This window comes from Ranitomeya variabilis, chromosome 3, assembly GCF_051348905.1.
Source record: "Ranitomeya variabilis isolate aRanVar5 chromosome 3, aRanVar5.hap1, whole genome shotgun sequence".
NCBI lineage: Eukaryota > Metazoa > Chordata > Amphibia > Anura > Dendrobatidae > Ranitomeya > Ranitomeya variabilis.
Genome location: NC_135234.1, coordinates 730,465,762 through 730,484,781, shown reverse-complemented (window position 1 = coordinate 730,484,781; position 19,020 = coordinate 730,465,762). Strand labels below are relative to the sequence as shown.

The 19,020-nt window shown below is 48.6% G+C and overlaps 1 protein-coding gene across 2 annotated transcripts in view; it reads right to left on the bottom strand.

The window, feature by feature from the left end:
- ATM (ATM serine/threonine kinase) overlaps positions 1–19,020 on the bottom strand; it is a 171,988-nt gene that overhangs the window by 96,614 nt on the left and 56,354 nt on the right. For both annotated transcript variants that reach the window (XM_077298431.1, XM_077298432.1), the window contains exons 27-33: positions 18,387–18,505; positions 7,101–7,227; positions 6,317–6,516; positions 5,957–6,134; positions 4,317–4,481; positions 2,730–2,862; positions 2,554–2,649 (exon numbers count right to left, since the gene is read on the bottom strand). In XM_077298431.1, coding sequence (XP_077154546.1) covers positions 2,554–2,649; positions 2,730–2,862; positions 4,317–4,481; positions 5,957–6,134; positions 6,317–6,516; positions 7,101–7,227; positions 18,387–18,505 — 1,018 coding nt within the window. The remainder of the gene's footprint in view (positions 1–2,553; positions 2,650–2,729; positions 2,863–4,316; positions 4,482–5,956; positions 6,135–6,316; positions 6,517–7,100; positions 7,228–18,386; positions 18,506–19,020) is intronic.

Below are 19,020 nucleotides of genomic sequence, written 5' to 3'. Positions count from 1 at the left end.
AATGGAGAGATTACTAAGGTATTTTCTCAGCAAAGCTGGGGAATCGGGGATATGAAAGGTACTGATGTAAAGCAGAGCTCAGGCCCTATTGTACCATATTTTTATCTCATATCGTTTTTTCGGTCGTTTTCCGCAGGAAAAATGCTTACAAAACGCATACATAAGCATCCCATCATTTTTAATGCATTCTGAAGTTTTTGTGCACATGATGCGTTTTTTTTCCGAGAAAAAAACACATCGCGGTAAAAAACGCAGCATGTTCATTAATTTTGCTGATTTTTCGCGCTTTTCCCGCTATTTAATGCATTGAGCAGCGCCGGAAAAAAACCGCGCAAAAACCAAGCAAAAAAACGCATCAAAAACATGCAAAAAAATTTCTTGCAGAAAATGTCCGGTTTTGATCAGGAAATTACTGCAAGAAATCCTGACATGTGCGCACAGCCTTAAAGAGAAACTGTCAGCACGATTTTGTAATGTGAAGTAAAGACATGGCTGGAATACTATTTCTTCTTTAACCATCATTTAAAGTTTTCTCCCATATAGATTTCAGTGCACAGGGTCTTCTCCCTGTCTGTGATTCCCCGGCCCCTCAGTCTGCCTCTGGTCTGTGAATGACCGGCCTCCTGTGTTTGAAATCTCAGCAGTGATCTGTCATTCCTAGACATGAGGCGGACAGTGGGGCCAGAGAATCACAGACCAGAGGCAGGCGGTGGGGCCGGGGAATCACAGACCAGAGGCAGGCGGTGGGGCCGGGGAATCACAGACCAGAGGCAGGCGGTGGGGCCGGGGAATCACAGACCAGAGGCAGGCGGTGGGGCCGGGGAATCACAGACCAGAGGCAGGCGGTGGGGCCGGGGAATCACAGACCAGAGGCAGGCGGTGGGGCCGGGGAATCACAGACCAGAGGCAGGCGGTGGGGCCGGGGAATCACAGACCAGAGGCAGGCGGTGGGGCCGGGGAATCACAGACCAGAGGCAGGCGGTGGGGCCGGGGAATCACAGACCAGAGGCAGGCGGTGGGGCCGGGGAATCACAGACCAGAGGCAGGCGGTGGAGCCGGGGAATCACAGACCAGAGGCAGGCGGTTGGGCCGGGAAATCACAGACCAGAGGCAGGCGGTGGGGCAGGGGAATCACAGACCAGAGGCAGGCGGTTGGGAGCAGGGAATCACAGACCAGAGGCAGGAGGTGGAGCCGGGGAATCACAGACCAGAGGCAGGCGGTTGGGCCCGGGGAATCACAGACCAGAGGCAGGCGGTGGGGGCTGGGGAATCACAGACCAGAGGCAGGCGGTTGGGAGCAGGGAATCACAGACCACAGGCAGGTGGTTGGGCCCGGGGAATCACAGACCAGAGGCAGGCGGTGGGGGCTGGGGAATCACAGACCAGAGGCAGGCGGTTGGGAGCAGGGAATCACAGACCACAGGCAGGTGGTTGGGCCCGGGGAATCACAGACCAGAGGCAGGCGGTTGGGAGCAGGGAATCACAGACCAGAGGCAGGCGGTTGGGAGCAGGGAATCACAGACCCGAGGCAGGCGGTTGGGAGCAGGGAATCACAGACCAGAGGCAGGCGGTTGGGAGCAGGGAATCACAGACCAGAGGCAGGCGGAGGGGCCAGGGAATCACAGACCAGATGGAAGCTGAGGGGCCAGGGAATCACAGACCAGAGTCAGGCGGAGGAACAGAGGAATCACAGACCAGAGGCAGGTGGTGGACCCAGGGAACAACAGACAAGGAGGAGCAGACCCAGTGCACAGTCTCGCCCTTGTGCATCAAAATCTAATTAGTAGAAAACTTCAAATGGTGATTGTAAAAGAACCACAAAGTGGATTCCTTCACAAAAGGTATCAATGTAATCAGTATTACAACCATGACTTTACTTTAGAGTGCAAAATCATGCTGACAGGTTCTCACTAAAGTATTATAAGTGTCTTTCATCCCTATATCTCAGTGGTGGTATATTGCAGATCCACCATTCTTTATTAATATAATAATATTACATTTGCAGTGGAAGCCATGATGCTACGCAGGATGTGTGCATTGCTTTATGACGATCTCCATGAGGGAATATTGTTACATGGACTAGAAAAAAAAACTGAACTTCAGATACATATGTAAGTGCAGCCTTAAACAGGACCTGTTAACAAGTAAAAAGTCTCCAGATTCTGCATTTATTTTATTCCCGCTGCCCTCCTGAGTAATCACATTTTTTTTTGTTTTGGCCGTCATATGATTCCAGAGATATGAAAATTTTTATTTAGTGATAATTTTTATTATCTTTCCAAGTGGGTGTGGCTCACAGGATTTTTAGGAATATGCATAATTACCCTGTGAGCACCGCCCCTTTGTAAAGTCCAAAAAAATGAGAGTAATAAAAATGCCCATATCTCTAGAACCACATAGTGCCGTTAAAAAACAAAAAAACAAATCAAAATTAATATAAAATCTGAGAATTTTTTTTCTTGTTTTTAGGATGGTTATGATTTCTATATCACAATGATGCTTTTTACGTGAGGTTTACCAGATGACAATGCAATGAGCGGATTTATTACTCACCTAATACATCTCTCCCATTGTCTAGATCAGCTGCATTCTTGCTTAATTCTAAAAGACTCATCACCAATTTTGGAATGACATTATTCTGAGGATTTCCTAAGTGAAAAGAAAAGTCCCTTTACAGAACAAGGTTCAGCATCTTACATGCTCTTCTAGACAAACTGTAGACACAATACCTTGGAAGTCGCGCACAATATCTTTCATTTCATCCTTGTGCTGCTGTAACTTTTTCCTTAAGTCATTTAGTCCTTCCAATCTTGTTAATGGTAGAGAATCGCAGACACTTACAGACAGAAAATGATTTACTTCCTATAAAAGAAAAAAAAAATTGCAAGAGCAAAGCTGGAGAAAGTCTAAAATTTCAACATCTTAAAGACATATTATAGCCAAAAGTGAAGAGGAACTGCAGCTTTCATTTAGGTCGACATCTGTTTTTCACATTCACAATTAAAAACCCATTGAGATCTATGGGCGAGTCTCAAAAAAATGCTGAGCTGTAGTTTTTTCAAAAGGGCAGTCGGGTTTATGAAGAAAAGTGCTCATCTACACTAGACCATCAACTTATATTGGTCCAAGTCCTATCTGTTTTGCATACACACAGCAAAGGGACATATGCTTAGGCCAGGGAGCCTCCTTCACAATCATCTTTTGGTTCAGCTGCTGAAACTCCTGACAATCCCCTGTTATCATTACCTTTTTAACAGCAGCTCTAGGATACAAAAGATGAAGGTCTCAAGATAGACATTCCCCTTGCCCATCGGTCCGGTAGTAATGAGATCCCATCCCTCATTCAAATAAGTGAATTAGCACTTACCGTACATAAGTTCTATCTATTTTGCATATAGACAGCAATGGGAAATACGATTAGGCCAGGGAAGCCTCCTTCACAATCAGCTTTTGGTTCAGCTGCTGAAACTCCTGACAATCCTCTGTTATCATTACCTTTTTAGTACCAGCTCTAGGACACAAAAGATGAAGGTCTCAAAGTAGACATTCCTCTTGCCTGCCGGTCCAGCAATGATAAGATCCAATCCATCATTCACGTAAGTGCAAAAAATTGATGCATACATGTACAGCACATGACATTAGAGGGTTGTGAAAGGCTGCAGAAGTCAAATGAATGAAACATTGGATGTCATCACTGCTGGACTGGTGGGGACCATCGGAGAAGCAGTGATTCACATATGACAAGGACTACATGCGCATGGAGTTAAATTTCCCATGGGCTTCTTTACACTCTCCTTGTTATTGTGGTTGTCCTATTTGGTCAGCCAGTTTTATGTATGTTGCTAAGGGTACCGTCACACAGTGCAATTTTGATCGCTACAACGGCACGATTCGTGACGTTCCAGCGATGCATTTACGATATCGCTGTGTCTGACACGCTACTGCGATCCGGATCCCCGCTGAGAATCGTACGTCGTAGCAGATCGTTTGAAACTTTCTTTCGTCGTCTAGTGTCCCGCTGTGGCGGCATGATTGCATTGTGTGACACAGGTTGTATACGATGTGCGCACAGTAACCAACGGCTTCTACATCGCAAATACGTCATGAAATTATCGCTCCAGCGCTGTGTATTGCAACGTGTGACCGCAGTATACGACGCTGGAGCGATACTTATACGACGCTGCAACGTCACGAATCGTGCCATCGTAGCGATGAAAATGGCACTGTGTGACGGTACCCTAAGAGCAGAATGTCTTTTCTGCGTGAAAACCAGCAGACTCTCCCTTAAAGGTTCCTTATTACATTGGTAACGATACCTCTATCAGCGAGAAAGCTCCTTTGCTGTATTTGATTTTATGGTGTGTCTGCCGCAGGTTCTTGAACAAAGGGTGGTCGGGGAAGGGATCCAGAAGTCTAATTGTGTGGTAGAGATTTTCATCATCCTGGCTTTCAATTACCAAAAATGTCAGTAAGTCGCACACCTGTAGGATGGAGATGAGAAAAAAAAACACTGCACTAATCCATCCTTCAAAAAAGAAACACAAAAAGTGTTAATTGCTGTTGGCTGAATGTGTAGGGACATTCCCGGTTCTGAATGTTTTCTTTTTATTCTGTTAAGTACATTGCGGTGAATTCTAACCATGAGAGCGTAATAATTGTTTTCTAACCAGGCTCTATTCACAACACGTCAGAATGTTACATTGCTAATTCTAGTTGTCTCTGAGCTGGTGGGAGAAGACTCTCTTATCTGATGTCTCCCATACACAGCACACACAGACTTGAGGGAATCCGGCTCTCCTTTATCTATGTTGCACATGTTCAGCAGCAGTGACACCGTGGAGGACAATAAACAGCATTAACGAGCAGTGAATATATGAACAGAATAATAGGATGAAATAAACACTTACTAGAAAGCAACACAGGTATTGATTCATCAAACAGTTTTTGCCAGGATTCTAGTGTAAAACTGAAAATTTTTGGACAACTCGGAAACGACGCACACTTAGGTAGATAAGGGTCTAATGAAAGACCCGTGTCCACCGCCTACTGACACTAAGCTAAACTGAAGAGTAGAATGCCAATCGGTGGGGTGTACACTGCAGAGGAGGAGCTAACTTTTTTTGTGCATAGTGTCAGCCTCCTAGTGGCAGCAGCATACACCCATGGTTCCTGTGTCCCCCAATGAAAGGCGATAGAGAAAAATTGTGTCTTTCAGCGTTTTTATGCCAGTTCCACCAACTTTTTGAAAACAGCGAGAAGATTTGGGGGGAGAGTGTGTGGTTGAGCACAGCTGACAAATTCATCATCACTTACGCCATAAAAGCCCGATTTTTTATGTTTCTGCATGGCAGCCACAAGATGCTCTTGGTATCTGTTGGATTTATGTGATTATTGTTATTTTTTAATGTCTTTTATTGTCTATACAAGTCCCCTAAAATGTTAAGTGTTGCGGAATATGTTGGCGCTATAAAAATAATAATAATTTTATTGAGAATTAATGAATAATTAATTTGGTGCATCTTACTTTAATGTACACTTTATTAAGACTGGCATGCAAAATGTCAGCCATGATTAATCAGGGTCACAATCTGTGTGTCTGTCTTTTACTCTTTTTCTCCCTAACCAGACTTCTATAATCTGATCCCTCAGTAAGGCGGATAGCTGCCAGTTTCTGACCAAGATGCATTTTAGCGGTTTTTCACGGTGAAAGAGGACTCGGAGTTTAGAAGACATGGGATTGAAGAAGTGGCTGATAAGTGGTGAAAAAACTTGATTTTTCTGATAAGATATATTACAAAGCTTCTTACTACTGATTTATGCAAAGTTTGGGGAAATTACACTGATTAAGTGACGTCATATCCTAGTAATATGTCATCACTTACTAAGATGGGAATGCCTCTACAAAAGGCTAGAAATAACACAAATGCACCATTGGGATTTATGTAACAGCTTTTACCTGTTGTTGGATTTCGGTCTGACAGTTCGCCAAAGGGATGAGACTTCCCACAATGACGTGCAGGTGGCTTTCAAGAGCGTCCTTGCAGTAAGCGACTGCTGCTCTGCACACCCGATGTAAAAGATCAAGACACAGCATAGTACTGCGCGTGCAAACGTCGTTTGTAGGGCAAACCGCTCTAAAAAATTAAAGGACAATTACACACAACTCAATATTTTAATTCCCTTCTAAGAAACATGATCATTATTCACAATAGCAAGAAATCCATTTAAGATCCACGTGGGAACCTGTTCCTTCTTCTGACGTGTCTCTAGTTTTTTTTTTTCCTATGAAAAAAAATGTAAAAACAAAAAAATGTACCTGTTATTAATATGGTGGATCAATGTATAAATGACATCTCTGAGGACAAAGGCCCATGCTCCTCCCAAACCATCTTTAATTTCCTCCAACACCAGATCAACAAACAGATGATAAATGATGAGAATACGGTGCTTTTTGTGGATATTGTTGCTTTCCGCAGCCTGTTTGCATATGGACAGCAAAATCTTTTGGTAAGCATCCTGCAAAACAAGACATAATGCTATAGATTTAAAAACACACTATTAATATCTGTAAAAATCAATTAAAAGGGATGTGTCATCAATATTTTTTCAGCTATAGAATATTTTTCAATTTACAAATTTTTTTCAATTTTTATCAGTTTTAACTCTTAGCGTCAGCCTCCGGGCAGCAGCAGTGTACACCTTATGGTCTCCTGCATCCCCCAATGAAGCGGACAAAAAATTGTACATTTTTATTTATAAATTTGTCATCGAAAATGGCAAATCCATTTTGTTATAATTTTGATCTGTGGAGATGACTTTTCAGCAGTCATTTCAATATCATCACAGACAGGATTACTATAGAAGGAAACCACATATGATTAGATTAACATGGGACTCGCCTTGTATCAGTTATGAAGAAAATAGTAGAAGAGGCATAGTGACTGTTTCCACATGTTACCAATGCAGGCAGGTGTGTGGTCACTTATTTTATGTGAATGTGGGGGGATTTCTTTTTAATTTTTTATCAACTGTTATAGGGTTTTTATTACACTAAATAAAGTCATTGAGCTTTAATATCTAGCTTTAGGTTAGATACTCACTGGTGTTTTAGAGAGAATGGATATAAGACTTTTTTGTTTGCTTTTGTGGCAACTGCTGATATAATTCAATGTTGCTTTAATCACGGAGGAAGGAAAGTATGGGGGGTTGGGCGCTGGATCCAATTCCCTAGAAAGAAAAGAAAACATTGTGAAATGGTGTACACAAGTAATTAAAGGGTGAGCAACTTTTATATTAAAAAAAAGGCTCAACACCTGTAACAATTTAAAGGGGTTGGTTGCCCGTCTGTGGGGTCATTTACTTTTTATTAATACATACATTTTATGGCTAAAAAACATTCTTTGCAATTGGATTTTATTAGAAAATTTGCACTGTTTATTTTTTATCTTTTACAGGCTCAGATAAAGACAGATAAAAAAATAAAATAAAAAAACATGGATTTTTGTGTACTCATTGTAAAATCCTTTTCTCCCAGCCACTCATTGGGGGACACAGGACCATGGCTGTATGCTGCTGCCACTAGGGCCGACCCTAAGTGAATACATAAAAATTAACTCGTCCAGCTCCAACCAGTTCAGTGACAAAGCAGTAGGAGATCAAAACCATCAAATGCTGGGTACATGTCAAACTGAAGAACAAACACAGCTGTCAGGCCAATAGGGTGGGTGCTGTGTCCCCCAATGAGTGGCTCGGAAAAAAGGATTTTACGGTGAGTACACAAAAATCCATGTTTCTTCTTTGCCTCATTGGGGGACACAGGACCATGGGACGTCCCAAAGTAGTCCCTGGGTGGGGAACCGACAACAGATCGAACCCCATGTCTATAGATGCACTACCGCTGCCTGCAAGATTCGCCTGCCCAGGCCCGCATCTGCAGAAGCCTGAGCATGAACATTGTAGTGCTTAGAGAATGTGTGCTGACTGGACCAAGTCGCAGCATTGCAAACCTGTTTCGCCGTCGCCTGGAGCCAAATATTCCAAGAAGCACCCATCGACCGAGTGGAGTGCACCTTAATCTCCACTTGGATAGGCTTGCCCCTGAGACGGTAAGACTCTTGAATAGCCGAGCATATCCACCTGGCTATTGTGGATTTTGAAGCGGTGAGTCCCTTCCTGTGACCCTCAGGTAGAATAAATAAAGTGTCTGACTTACAAAAGTACGCTGTCCATGAGACGTACCTCCTGAGAGCCCTCATTAAATCCAGAGTGCGAACAGCCCTCTCCACCCGGTATACCAGTGCCGGGCAAAAACTAGGGCAAGACAATGTCCTCATTAAGGTGAAAAGAGGAGACTACCTTGGGTGAGAAGGACGGGGATGGCCTGAGAACTACCTTGTCCTGGTGGAAAATTAGAAAAGGAGCTCGACAGGACAGAGCTGCCAGCTCTGAAACCCGCCTGATTGACGTCACCGCGACAAGGAAAGCAACCTTCAATGAAAGGTGGGTTAGCAAAATGTCACGCAGTGGTTCGAAAGCAGACTCCTGTAGAACACCCAGGACCAAGTTAAGGTCCCAGGGATCCAAGGGCATTCTATAGGGAAGCACCACGTGTGAGACCCCCTGAATGAAAGTCCTCACTTGTGGCTTGAAAGCGATTCTGCGCTGGAACAAAAAACAGATAAGGCGGAAACCTGGCCTTTGAGAGAACTTAGCGCCAGACCAGAGTCCAGACTAGACTGGAGAAACTCCAATATGATGGGAATGGAGAAGACAAGAGGAGGACGACCGCGGTCTCCACACCATGCGGAAAAAGTTTTCCAGGTGCGGTGATAGATGCGCACTAACATAGGCTTTCGAGCGGTGATCATGGTGGACACTACCTCTTTGGAGAACCCAGCTTGGGTTAGGACCAGGATTCAACAGCAATGCTGTTAAACACAGCGCCCCTGAGTTCTGGTGGCAAATTGGATCCTGGGAGAGTAAGTCCAGATGATACAGTAGTCACCAGGGGACGTTGACGACAAGTTGTACCAACTCCGTGCACCACGCTCGGCGTGGCTAGTCTGGAGCGACCAGGATCACAGGGACCCCCTCTTCCTTGATCTTCCGGATGACCATCGGGAGTAACGGAAGTGGGGGAAACACGTACGGAAGAAGAAACAGATGCCACGGAAGAACCAGTGCATCATTCGACAGCGACAGCATTCGGATCCCATCCGGAGTCCACCAGCGATGACAAATATGTTGGAAGACCTCCGGGTGGACCCGTGGGAGCGCCGGAGTTGGCGTGAAACGGCCGTCGTCCTCTCCCCGCTCACCTCACTCGTTTGTTGTCTCCCCCGTGCCGTGAAGATATGTTCACAGTTTCTTCAATAAAAGGACAAGTCTGAATCACAGGTCCGGTGAGTGTCGCCGCATTCTTTCCTATTTTTTGCTGTACACTCATAACCATGCCTATAAGAAGGCAACTATGTACGAGCTCAAGAAAACAATATGAGAACTCAACAGTAACAACGGCCCGGAAAGGGCAGCAGGGTGGGAGCTGTGTCCCCCAATTAGAGGCTAAGAGAAAGAGATTTTACGGTGAGTACACAAAAATCTCCTTTACTCTGTCGCCTCATTGGGGGACACAGGACCATGGGACGTCCCAAAGCAGTCCCTGGGTGGGAAGCAATGGACGAATATTGTGCAGACAGGCCCCTAAACTTGGGGCACCGCCGAATGCAGTACCCGTCTACCCAGGCTTGCGTCCACTGAGAACTGGGTATGAACTCTGTAGTATTAAGAAAACGTGTAGGCTAGTCCAAGTGGCCGCCTTACACACTTGTTGTGCCGAAGCCTGGTGCCGAATGGCCCAGGAGGCCCCTACCGCCCGTGTAGAGTGTGCCGTAATACCGGCTGGAAGAGGAAAATTTTTAAGGCGGTAGGCCTCTTGTATGGTGGAATTGATCCACCTGGCAAGGGTAGCTTTGGAAGCTGGCAGACCCTTGCGGCCGCCTTCCGGAAGAAGGAAAAGAGAATCAGACTTCCGGAAGGGCGCAGTCCTAGACACATATATACGCAATGCCCTGACAAGGTCAAGCGTATGCAGAGCCTTCTCCACTCTATGAACCGGGACCGGACAAAGGGAAGGCAGAGAAATTTCCTCATTGAGGTGGAAGTTGGACACAACCTTCGGAAGGAAGGGACCGTACGGAGGACTACCTTGTCCTGGTGAAAAACCAGAAAGGGCCGTCTGCAGGAGAGTGCTGTCAGTTCAGACACCCTGCGTAGCGAGGTGATTGCCACCAGGAAAACCACCTTCTGGGATAGAAGGGGGAGCGGGACCTCCTTAAGGGGTTTAAAGGGTGGTTCCTGCAATGCCGTCAGGACCACGTTTCTAGTGGTCGTCTGGAGAGGGGGAACCAATCGGGAAACCCCTGAAGAAATGTCCTTACTTGCGGCTTGGTAGCAATGCGCCTTTGAAAAAAAAACACTGAGAGGGCTGACACCTGGCTCTTAAGCGAGCCCAGGGACAGCCTGGCCTCCAGACCCGATTGGAGAAAACCAAGTACTTTGGGGAGGGAATAAGGGAATGGGGTCTGGCCATGAGATTCACACCAGGTAAAGAAAGCTTTCCAGGTACGGTAATAAATCTTTGCAGAGGCTGGTTTCCGTGCCCTGATCATGGTCCTAATGACGTCCGGCGGAGGTTTCAAGGACCACGCCGTCAAATTGAGGGCCCCTGGGTTCTGGTGGTAGAACGGGCCTTGCGAGAGAAGATCCGGGCGGTCGGGGAGGCGCCAGGGGGCATCTGCTGTAAGTTGTACGATGTCGGCGTACCATGTACGTCTGGGCCAGTCCGGTGCGATTAGGATGGTTGGAACTCCCTCTTGTTTGATCTTCCTCACCACTCTGGATATCAGGGGGAGAGGTGGAAAAATGTACAGAAGCTGGAACTGGGTCCAGTCCTGAACCAGAGCATCTGCTCCGAGCGACCGTGGATCGTGTGTTCTGGCCATGAAGTTGGAGACCTTGGCATTGAAGTGGGATGCCATTAGGTCCACATCCGGGGTCCCCCAGCGATGGCAGATCTGGAGAAAAATTTTGGGATGGAGAGACCAGTCTTCCGAGTCTATTCCTTGTCGACTGAGGAAGTCCGCTTCCCAGTTGCCACACCCGGAATGTTGACCGCCGAGAGAACCGACCCTGTGTCCTCCGCCCAGTGGAGGATGTGTGACACTTCTCGCATCGCCTGGGTACTGCGGGTCCCCCCTTAGTGATTCACATATGCCACAGCCGTGGCATTGTCCGACTGTATTCTGATGTGAGAGGCTGCCAGTAAGTGATGGAAGGCCCTCAATACCAGGAGGATGGCACGAATTTCCAGGATGTTGATGGGCATGGTCGCTTCCACTGGGGACCACTTGACCTGTGCCCTGTGGTGGGTGTGCACCGCACCCCAACCCGTCAGGCTTGCATCGGTGGTCAGAACCTTCCATTGACCTGTGAGAAAGGATTTCCCCTTTGCTAGCGAGGTTGGCTTGAGCCACTAGTGCAGGGACCTCCTGGTTGACAACATTAGCCGGAACACCCTGTCAGAGAGAAAGGGTTCTTGTCCCAGGACTTGAGGATGTCTAGTTGGAGAGGCCTGAGGTGAAACTGGGCAAATGGGACCGCTTCTACTGCTGCCCCCATCCTGCCGAGGACTCTCATGGCAAACCGGAGAGATCGAGGGGGTTTGCGGAGGAGGATGCGAACTCCTAGGCGGAGAGCCAGTGCCTTGTCCTTGGGAAGGAGCACTAGACCCCTGGAGGTGTTGAATAGCATTCCCAGGAAGGTCAGAGACTAACTCGGGGTTGGTGATGACTTTTGCAGGTTGACTAACCAGCCCATGCGACTGAGAGTATCGGTTGTGATTGAGACGCTGAGCTCGCAGTCCTTGAAGGTGGGAGCCTTGATGAGTAGATCGTCCAGGTATGGAACGACTACTATGCCTCTGGAGTGCAGGACGTCCATGGTGACTGCCATGACCTTGGTGAACACTCTGGGAGCCGTGGCGAGTCCGAACGGGAGAGCCACGAACTGGTAGTGGGTCCTGGTCGATTGCGAACCTGAGAAATCTCTGATGGGAGGGAGCAATAGGTATATGCAGGTATGCATCTTATATGTCTATAGAGGCGAGATATTCTCCCTTCTCCATGGACGCAATGATGGACCGAAGGGACTCCATGCGGAAGTGACGGACCCGTACATATTTGTTGAGCTGTTTTAGGTCCAGTATGGGCCGTATGCTGCCTCCTTTCTTGGGAACTACGAATAGATTGGAGTAGAACCCTCGGAAGCGCTCACCGTGGGGACCGGTACTATGACTCCTGCTTGAAAAAGCGAGGAGACCGCTTGGTGGAAGGCACGAGCCTTGGCTGGTGGTTTTGGGGGGACAGAGAGGAAGAATCGGTCAAGTGGGTGGGAGGTGAACTCTATCTTGTATCCGGAAGACACTAGTTCCCTGACCCACCTGTCTTCTGGAATAGGCAGCCAGACTTGATGAAAGAGCAAAAGTCGGCCATCTACGGGTGTGGTGTCATCCGGAGTCCGTGAGTCATGATGAGGAGACTGGGCTTATACTGGCCTGCTTTTGACTGCCAGGTCTTGTCCGACCTTTGCATCGAACGTGAGCTGTCCCTGCATGAGAAACGGTTATGATTTTGTGCTGGTCGCGAGACAGACCAGCCCAAGGAGTTCCGAAAGGATCGGAATCGAGTTTGGTTATGCTTCTTGTAAGTGCGTTTAGGTTTCAGCTGTGGAAGAGAGGTACTCTTACCCCCGGTGGCGTTGGATATCATCGTCTCCAACTGTTCACCGAAAAGTCGCCCACTGAGGTAGGGGAGGTGCGTGAGGGACTTCTTTGAGGCTGCGTCCGCTTTCCATTCCCGCAGCCAGAGGATACGCCGAATTGTGATGGCGTTTGATGCTAGCCCCACTACCCCCCTTGCTGAATCCAGAGCTGCATGAAGCATGTAATCTACTACAACTGCTATTTGAACCGCTTGGTCTGACAGCTCAGGAGCGGATGCTTGGAGGCCAGCTTGTAAATTTTGGGCCCAAGCCAGGATGGCCTTGGCAGCCCAAACTGAAGTGAACGCGGGAGCCAGGGAGGCCCCTGCAGCCTCAAAAATTGAACGAGCCATGCGTTCTACCTGCCGGTCTACTGCGTCCCTGAGGGTTGAGCTATCTGGCAGTGAAAGGAGGGTCTGTGATGCTAGCCTAGAGAATGGGGGGTCCACTTTGGGTGGATCTGTCCATTCCTTGGTGTTCTTCTGTGGGAAGGGGTACCTTGCCTCCAGATATTTGCGATTAGCGAATTTTTTCTCAGGCTGTGAGAGCTGCTTTTTAAGGATCGCCTTAAACTCTGGGTGGTTAGAGAAAACCTTAGGCGGTTTCAGAGCTCCTTCAAAGGAAATCTTGTGTTCTGGGGCCTCTGGTGGCGGATCAGAAATGTCCAGCACCTGATGGATGGTAGAGATTATGTCCTCAACTAGCGCTGTATTGCTAGGGGGGATTGGGATCAGGGACCCCTCCGTTTCCTTGTCTGAGTCGGAGTCACAGATGCCTTCCGAATCCTGTGTATCACTGAGGCGTCCCCTGCTGGGTGAGCTGGGGCGGAGACCTTCTCTGGTCGGGGATTGCGGAGATCTGCATTGTCTGCCTCTGGAAGGGGAAGGTCTAGATGCCCTGGAACTACGGTGTCCCTCCCTAGAAGGGGATCACCGTGCGCTATGGGATTACACAGATGGACTTGACCTATGGGTCCGCTTGCGTCCTGACCTAGATGTGGATGTGCCAGGGTCATCCTGTCCCTGAGTCAAGCTCTCCCTTTGCTGGGTAGCAGTCATAGCCGAGGCATGACTCTGCAGAGCCTGAAGCAATGTGGAGGTTAGGTTATCTATAGACTGCGTCATAGATTGCAACATCTGAGTGACCCATTCCGGCGTGGCATTAGGCACCGAAGCATTGGTAGGGGCTTCTTGGGGCTCTGACACAGTAGTCTGGATGCAGTCCGGGTGCGTGCTGCCACTGGGGAGAGCGGTCCTGCAGGCTGTGCAGAATGCATAATAGCAGTCCTGCCTGGTTCTCTTGGACCTTGAGCCCGGCATAGTGCAGAAAGGCTGGCTTTGCAGAGGACCCTACAGGGGAGCCTTATAGGGAATAAAGATTCACAGCTGAGTTAAAAACACAGCTGTGATCTTACCCCACCAGTTTGCCCCTAGGTCCAGCGCCGAAGATCCACAGTCCTGTGCCCCCCGGAGACTGGCTGGCCTGGTCCTGCTGACCGGGAGATGCAGGGTTAATCCTTGTACTGCAGAAGAAATGGCCGCCGAGAAGAAGAGGAAGGGGGAGAAGGAAGCGGAAAGCTGAAAAAGGGCGGCAGAGCTGTGTAAAAAACGCGCCCTTTCTGTCTCGATCTGCCCCCTCTATGACACTGTAGAGTGTCATATTTGTCATCCGCGGGGCGGACCGGGGGGCGGAGAGGAGGCGGCGGCTTCAGCTAGGCCGAAGCCGCGGACTAAATTAGATGCCTGATGCCCAGAAAGGCTCTAGGCCGGCGTGGAAGTCCGGGAGGGGGTCAGAAATGAACCGGACACCCCCCCGAATTCAAAGGCAAGATAGCGGTGGGGCTATAAGTGGAAGGGGGGCCCTGTGAGGGGTCCCCCTGAGGCACTATAGAGCTGGTGCTGCCGCAGAGACAGGGGCGCAGAGAGCCCTGTGTCTCTATTGTGCCATGTCTGCCTGCACCCCCCCCCCCGGCCCCGACAGGAGCCCGCAGCTGGGCTGGGGTCCCTGGATGCAACCGCAGTGTGCTGGCCCATTGCTGGGAGCTGCAGAATGCTGCCTGTACAGGCCCTACCTGAGGTGTCTCAACCTAATGCCCCCAGAGGGGGATTAGGGAGGGTGCTGCTGTCACCATCAGGGGGCTTTATCCTCACCTCGACCTCAACCCAGAAACCAAAAGGAATTGGGGAAGGAGGAGAGGTCTCGACTTCGAACCAGCACCCGAGGGACTGGGGAAGGAGCGACATGGGGAATAGCCATCTTGACTTCAACCGGGCACCCCGTAATAGGGGGCCGAGGAAGGAGCCATGCCGGGAGTCTCGCAGGAGACCCACTTTTCTTCATCTGTAATCCCGTAGGAAAAAACGGAGTAAAAAAAAAAAGTTTTAGGTGTGCCTCCTATGCGACACTAAGCAAAAACTGGAGAAGGCTGACACCGTCCAGGGGTGTATACTGCAGAGGAGGAGCCACGGATAATCTTTTTCAGATTATGCATAGTGTCGCCTCCTAGTGGACAGCAGCATAACACCCATGGTCCTGTGTCCCCCAATGAGGCGACAGAGTAATGGAGCTCACGGATGCCGAGGCACGAGAGGGCCCGGGAGAAGTGCTATGGGTCCGTTTTCTAGATGCCTGTGTATCTTTTCACTGACAACGGCCCCTGCAGGCTGACGGTTCCCGTGTGGTGGAGGAACTCTGTAAGACAGGCAGACGAATGCCCCAACCCAATGAGGGGTCTTGGAGGGACTTAATCGCTTTGGCTAGTGAAGCCATGGACCGCGACAGTGACGAAACCCACTCAGGGGGACTAGGTACACTAAGTTAGGTAGCGGAGGGGGGCTCCTGAGAGCATTCGGGATCACAGGCCTTGAAGAGTGGTGTACTCTATCCCCGTGGCAACGACATCTGGCAGGTAGTACATGAGGTAAAAAACACTGTGTTTTGGTGGCTCTCTTAGATGTCTTGGAGGATGACTTGATGTACCCCAGTCTATCCTGATTTAATGCCCCAATAGAGTTTAGTGGCTAATCGCTGGTGAAATACTGCAGAAAAAGAGACCAATGGGTGTCGCAGCACAGCTCTTACCCAGGTCCTGTGGCCCTGTGAGGTCCTCCCGGTGTAATCGATCTGGCCGGCGATAGCCGCTGGGATGTTGATTCTGTGATACTCTGTCCCCATGGCAACGTGCTGAGAGGCAGCCGGTAAGGAAAAGATGGCCACCAGGAGCACGAAAGTCAGTCTCGCTCTGAGCAAGAAGAGTCAAAAGGGTGGGCAGAGCCGCCAGCGTGACGAAAGTGAGCGAGCGGAGCTTCTGGGTATCAACCTATCAGACACCGAAGCCGGGGACTAAATTTCCAGCGCCTGCCAGGACGCACCTAGGGGAAAAATGGGAAAACCTGCGCGTGTGCTGCAGGAGCCCCTTCCTTGCTGAGCGCGACCCAGGCGCTTACCCATCCTGTCTGGAGTACATCTGAAGAAGAAGTGCAGAGCTCGACTGCTCTGCCTGCAGGTCAGAGGCTGCAGCGAGGACGGTGCAGGAACCATCCATCCACCATCCCTTTGATAGGGATGTGGAGAGGGACCGTCGGCCTCCTTCCATCACCACTGTTCAATCAGTGGTGATGCAGTGGGGGCCGCACAGACGTCATAGATGCCTCTGTACATCCTAGAGGTTAACTCCTTAAGGATGGGTCAGGGCTGTTGGTCCGGCCATAAAGAGACTGGCTGAAGAAGGGGGTACGTGGAGGCGACACTCCATGTTCCCGTCTGTTGTTGGTGTGGGAGAGCTGTGACCTGAAGGGACCCGTCACCCCTAAAATAGCGCTCAGGCATACCTTACAACGGTGCAGGAGGAGGTACATGGAGGCAACACTCCACGTTCCCGCCTGTTGTTGTTTGGGGGAGATCGGAACCCTGAAGGGATCCATCTCCCCTGTGATCCATAAAAAGGAAAAAATATTAAAAGGTGAAAAATAGAATAACAAGTAGTGTTGAGCGATACCGTCCGATACTTGAAAGTATCGGTATCGGAAAGTATCGGCCAATACCGGCAAAGTATCGGATCTAATCCGATACCCGATACCAATACAAGTCAATGGGACTCAAGTATCGGACGGTATCCCTGATGGTTCCCAGGGTCTGAAGGAGAGGAAACTCTCCTTCAGGCCCTGGGAACCATATTAATGTGTAAAATAAAGAATTAAAATAAAAAATATTGCTATACTCACCTCTCCGACGCAGCCTGCACCTTACCGCCGTAACCGGGAGCCTTCTTTGCTTAAAATGCGCGCGTTTAATGGCTTCCGTGACGTCACGGCTTCTGATTGGTCGCGTGCCGCCCATGTGACCGCGACGCGACCAATCACAACAAGCCGTGACGTAATTTTCAGGTCCTGAATGCCTAATTCTAGGCATTCAGGATTTGAAAATTACGTCACGGCTTGTGATTGGTCGCGTCGCGGTCACATGGGCGACGCGACCAATCACAAGCCATGACGTCACGGGAGGCAGTAAACGCGCGCATTTTAAAATTACGTCACGGCTTCTGATTGGTCGCGTGCCGCCCATGTGACCGCGACGCGACCAATCACAAGCCGTGACGTAATTTTCAAATCCTGAATGCCTAGAATTAGGCATCAGGACCTGAAAATTACGTCACGGCTTGTTGTGATTGGTCGCGTCGCGGTCACATGGGCGGCACGCGACCAATCAGAAGCCGTGACGTCACGGAAACCATTAAACGCGCGCATTTTAAGCAAAGAAGGCTCCCGGTTACGGCGGTAAAGTCCAGGGGCCTCCGGACAGGTGAGTATATCCCTATTTTTTATTTTAATTCTTTATTTTACACATTTATATGGATCCCAGGGCCTGAAGGAGAGTTTCCTCTCCTTTAGACCCTGAGAACCATACACTGGAAACTTCCGATTCCGATTCCCGATACCACGAAAGTATCGGATCTCGGTATCGGAATTCCGATACCGCTAAGTATCGGCCGATACCCGATACTTGCGGTATCGGAATGCTCAACACTAATAACAAGTAAAATAAAATATGAAATTGTGGTCTGAATAGCAGACCCATGTGCCTCCTAAGGATACTAAGCATGAACTGGTTTGAGCTGGAGCCAGTGGTAGGTGTATACTGCAGAGGAGGAAGAGTTAATTTTTATGTATTCACTTAGTGTCAGCAGCATACACCCACGGTGAGAAGGAGAAAAGATACCGACTTTCTTGTTAGATTGTCAAAAGTGAAAGACAAGCGCGCACATCACACACGTGGGCTAGGAAAAGGTGTTAAAGCTATTAAATCTACAACATGAAAAAACTATATAAATGGCGACAAATTATTTAATTGTAAAAAACTTTGGGACATTTATTTCTTTTAAGGAGTGAAACAAACTATCTAACTTTAGTTCGCCATTACGGTGCAGACCATAGAACGAAGTTAATGTCATTTTCACCATAAAATTAAAGTCATAAAACCAAAGCTCTTGCTCCTGCGCACAACCCAAAATTATCAGAAACGTTGCGATGCCATAAAAAATGATGAAGTGACAATAATTAGATTTCATCTACCTTGTGTACTGCAGGAAGTCTCTCTTGCTTGTTTCTCCATCACTTGGTAACTCGTGTAAAGTCATCAGTAACTCCACCACAACTTCTGGTAATTTCCGCTGAAATACATCGTCTATTTGCTGCAAACAATTTTGAGCAGATTTCATTATCAGACAATTTTGCATTTGGTTTCTATCTAACATACAGAATGGGACAGGCAAACAATACCATAGACATAATGTCCCCTTACCCACTCATTGCCCCATGCAGAAGTGAGAGGAGCAGGGCCAACCCCATGCAAAAACCTCTCCGACTCAGTATTGCCCTTTCAAATTCCATGCTGCTAGACGGAAGACCTTCACCTGAGTGTGGAATATTGGACCAGGAGTGAGAAGGTCTGGAATCTCTGGCAGGATCCATGGATCTGACACGGACTATGCCCTCAATGAGGAAAACCGTGGTCTTTTTGGCCAGAAAGGGGCAATCAGAATCACTCTTGCCTGATCCTCCCTCAGCTTTCTTGCGACTACTGGAATCATCTCTATTGGAGGGAAGACATACGCAACCCTGAAGTCCCAGGGGACCTGAAGGGCATCTACCGCATATGGGTTTTCTCTTGGGTTTAGTGAACAGAACTTTTTTACTTTACTTTTCT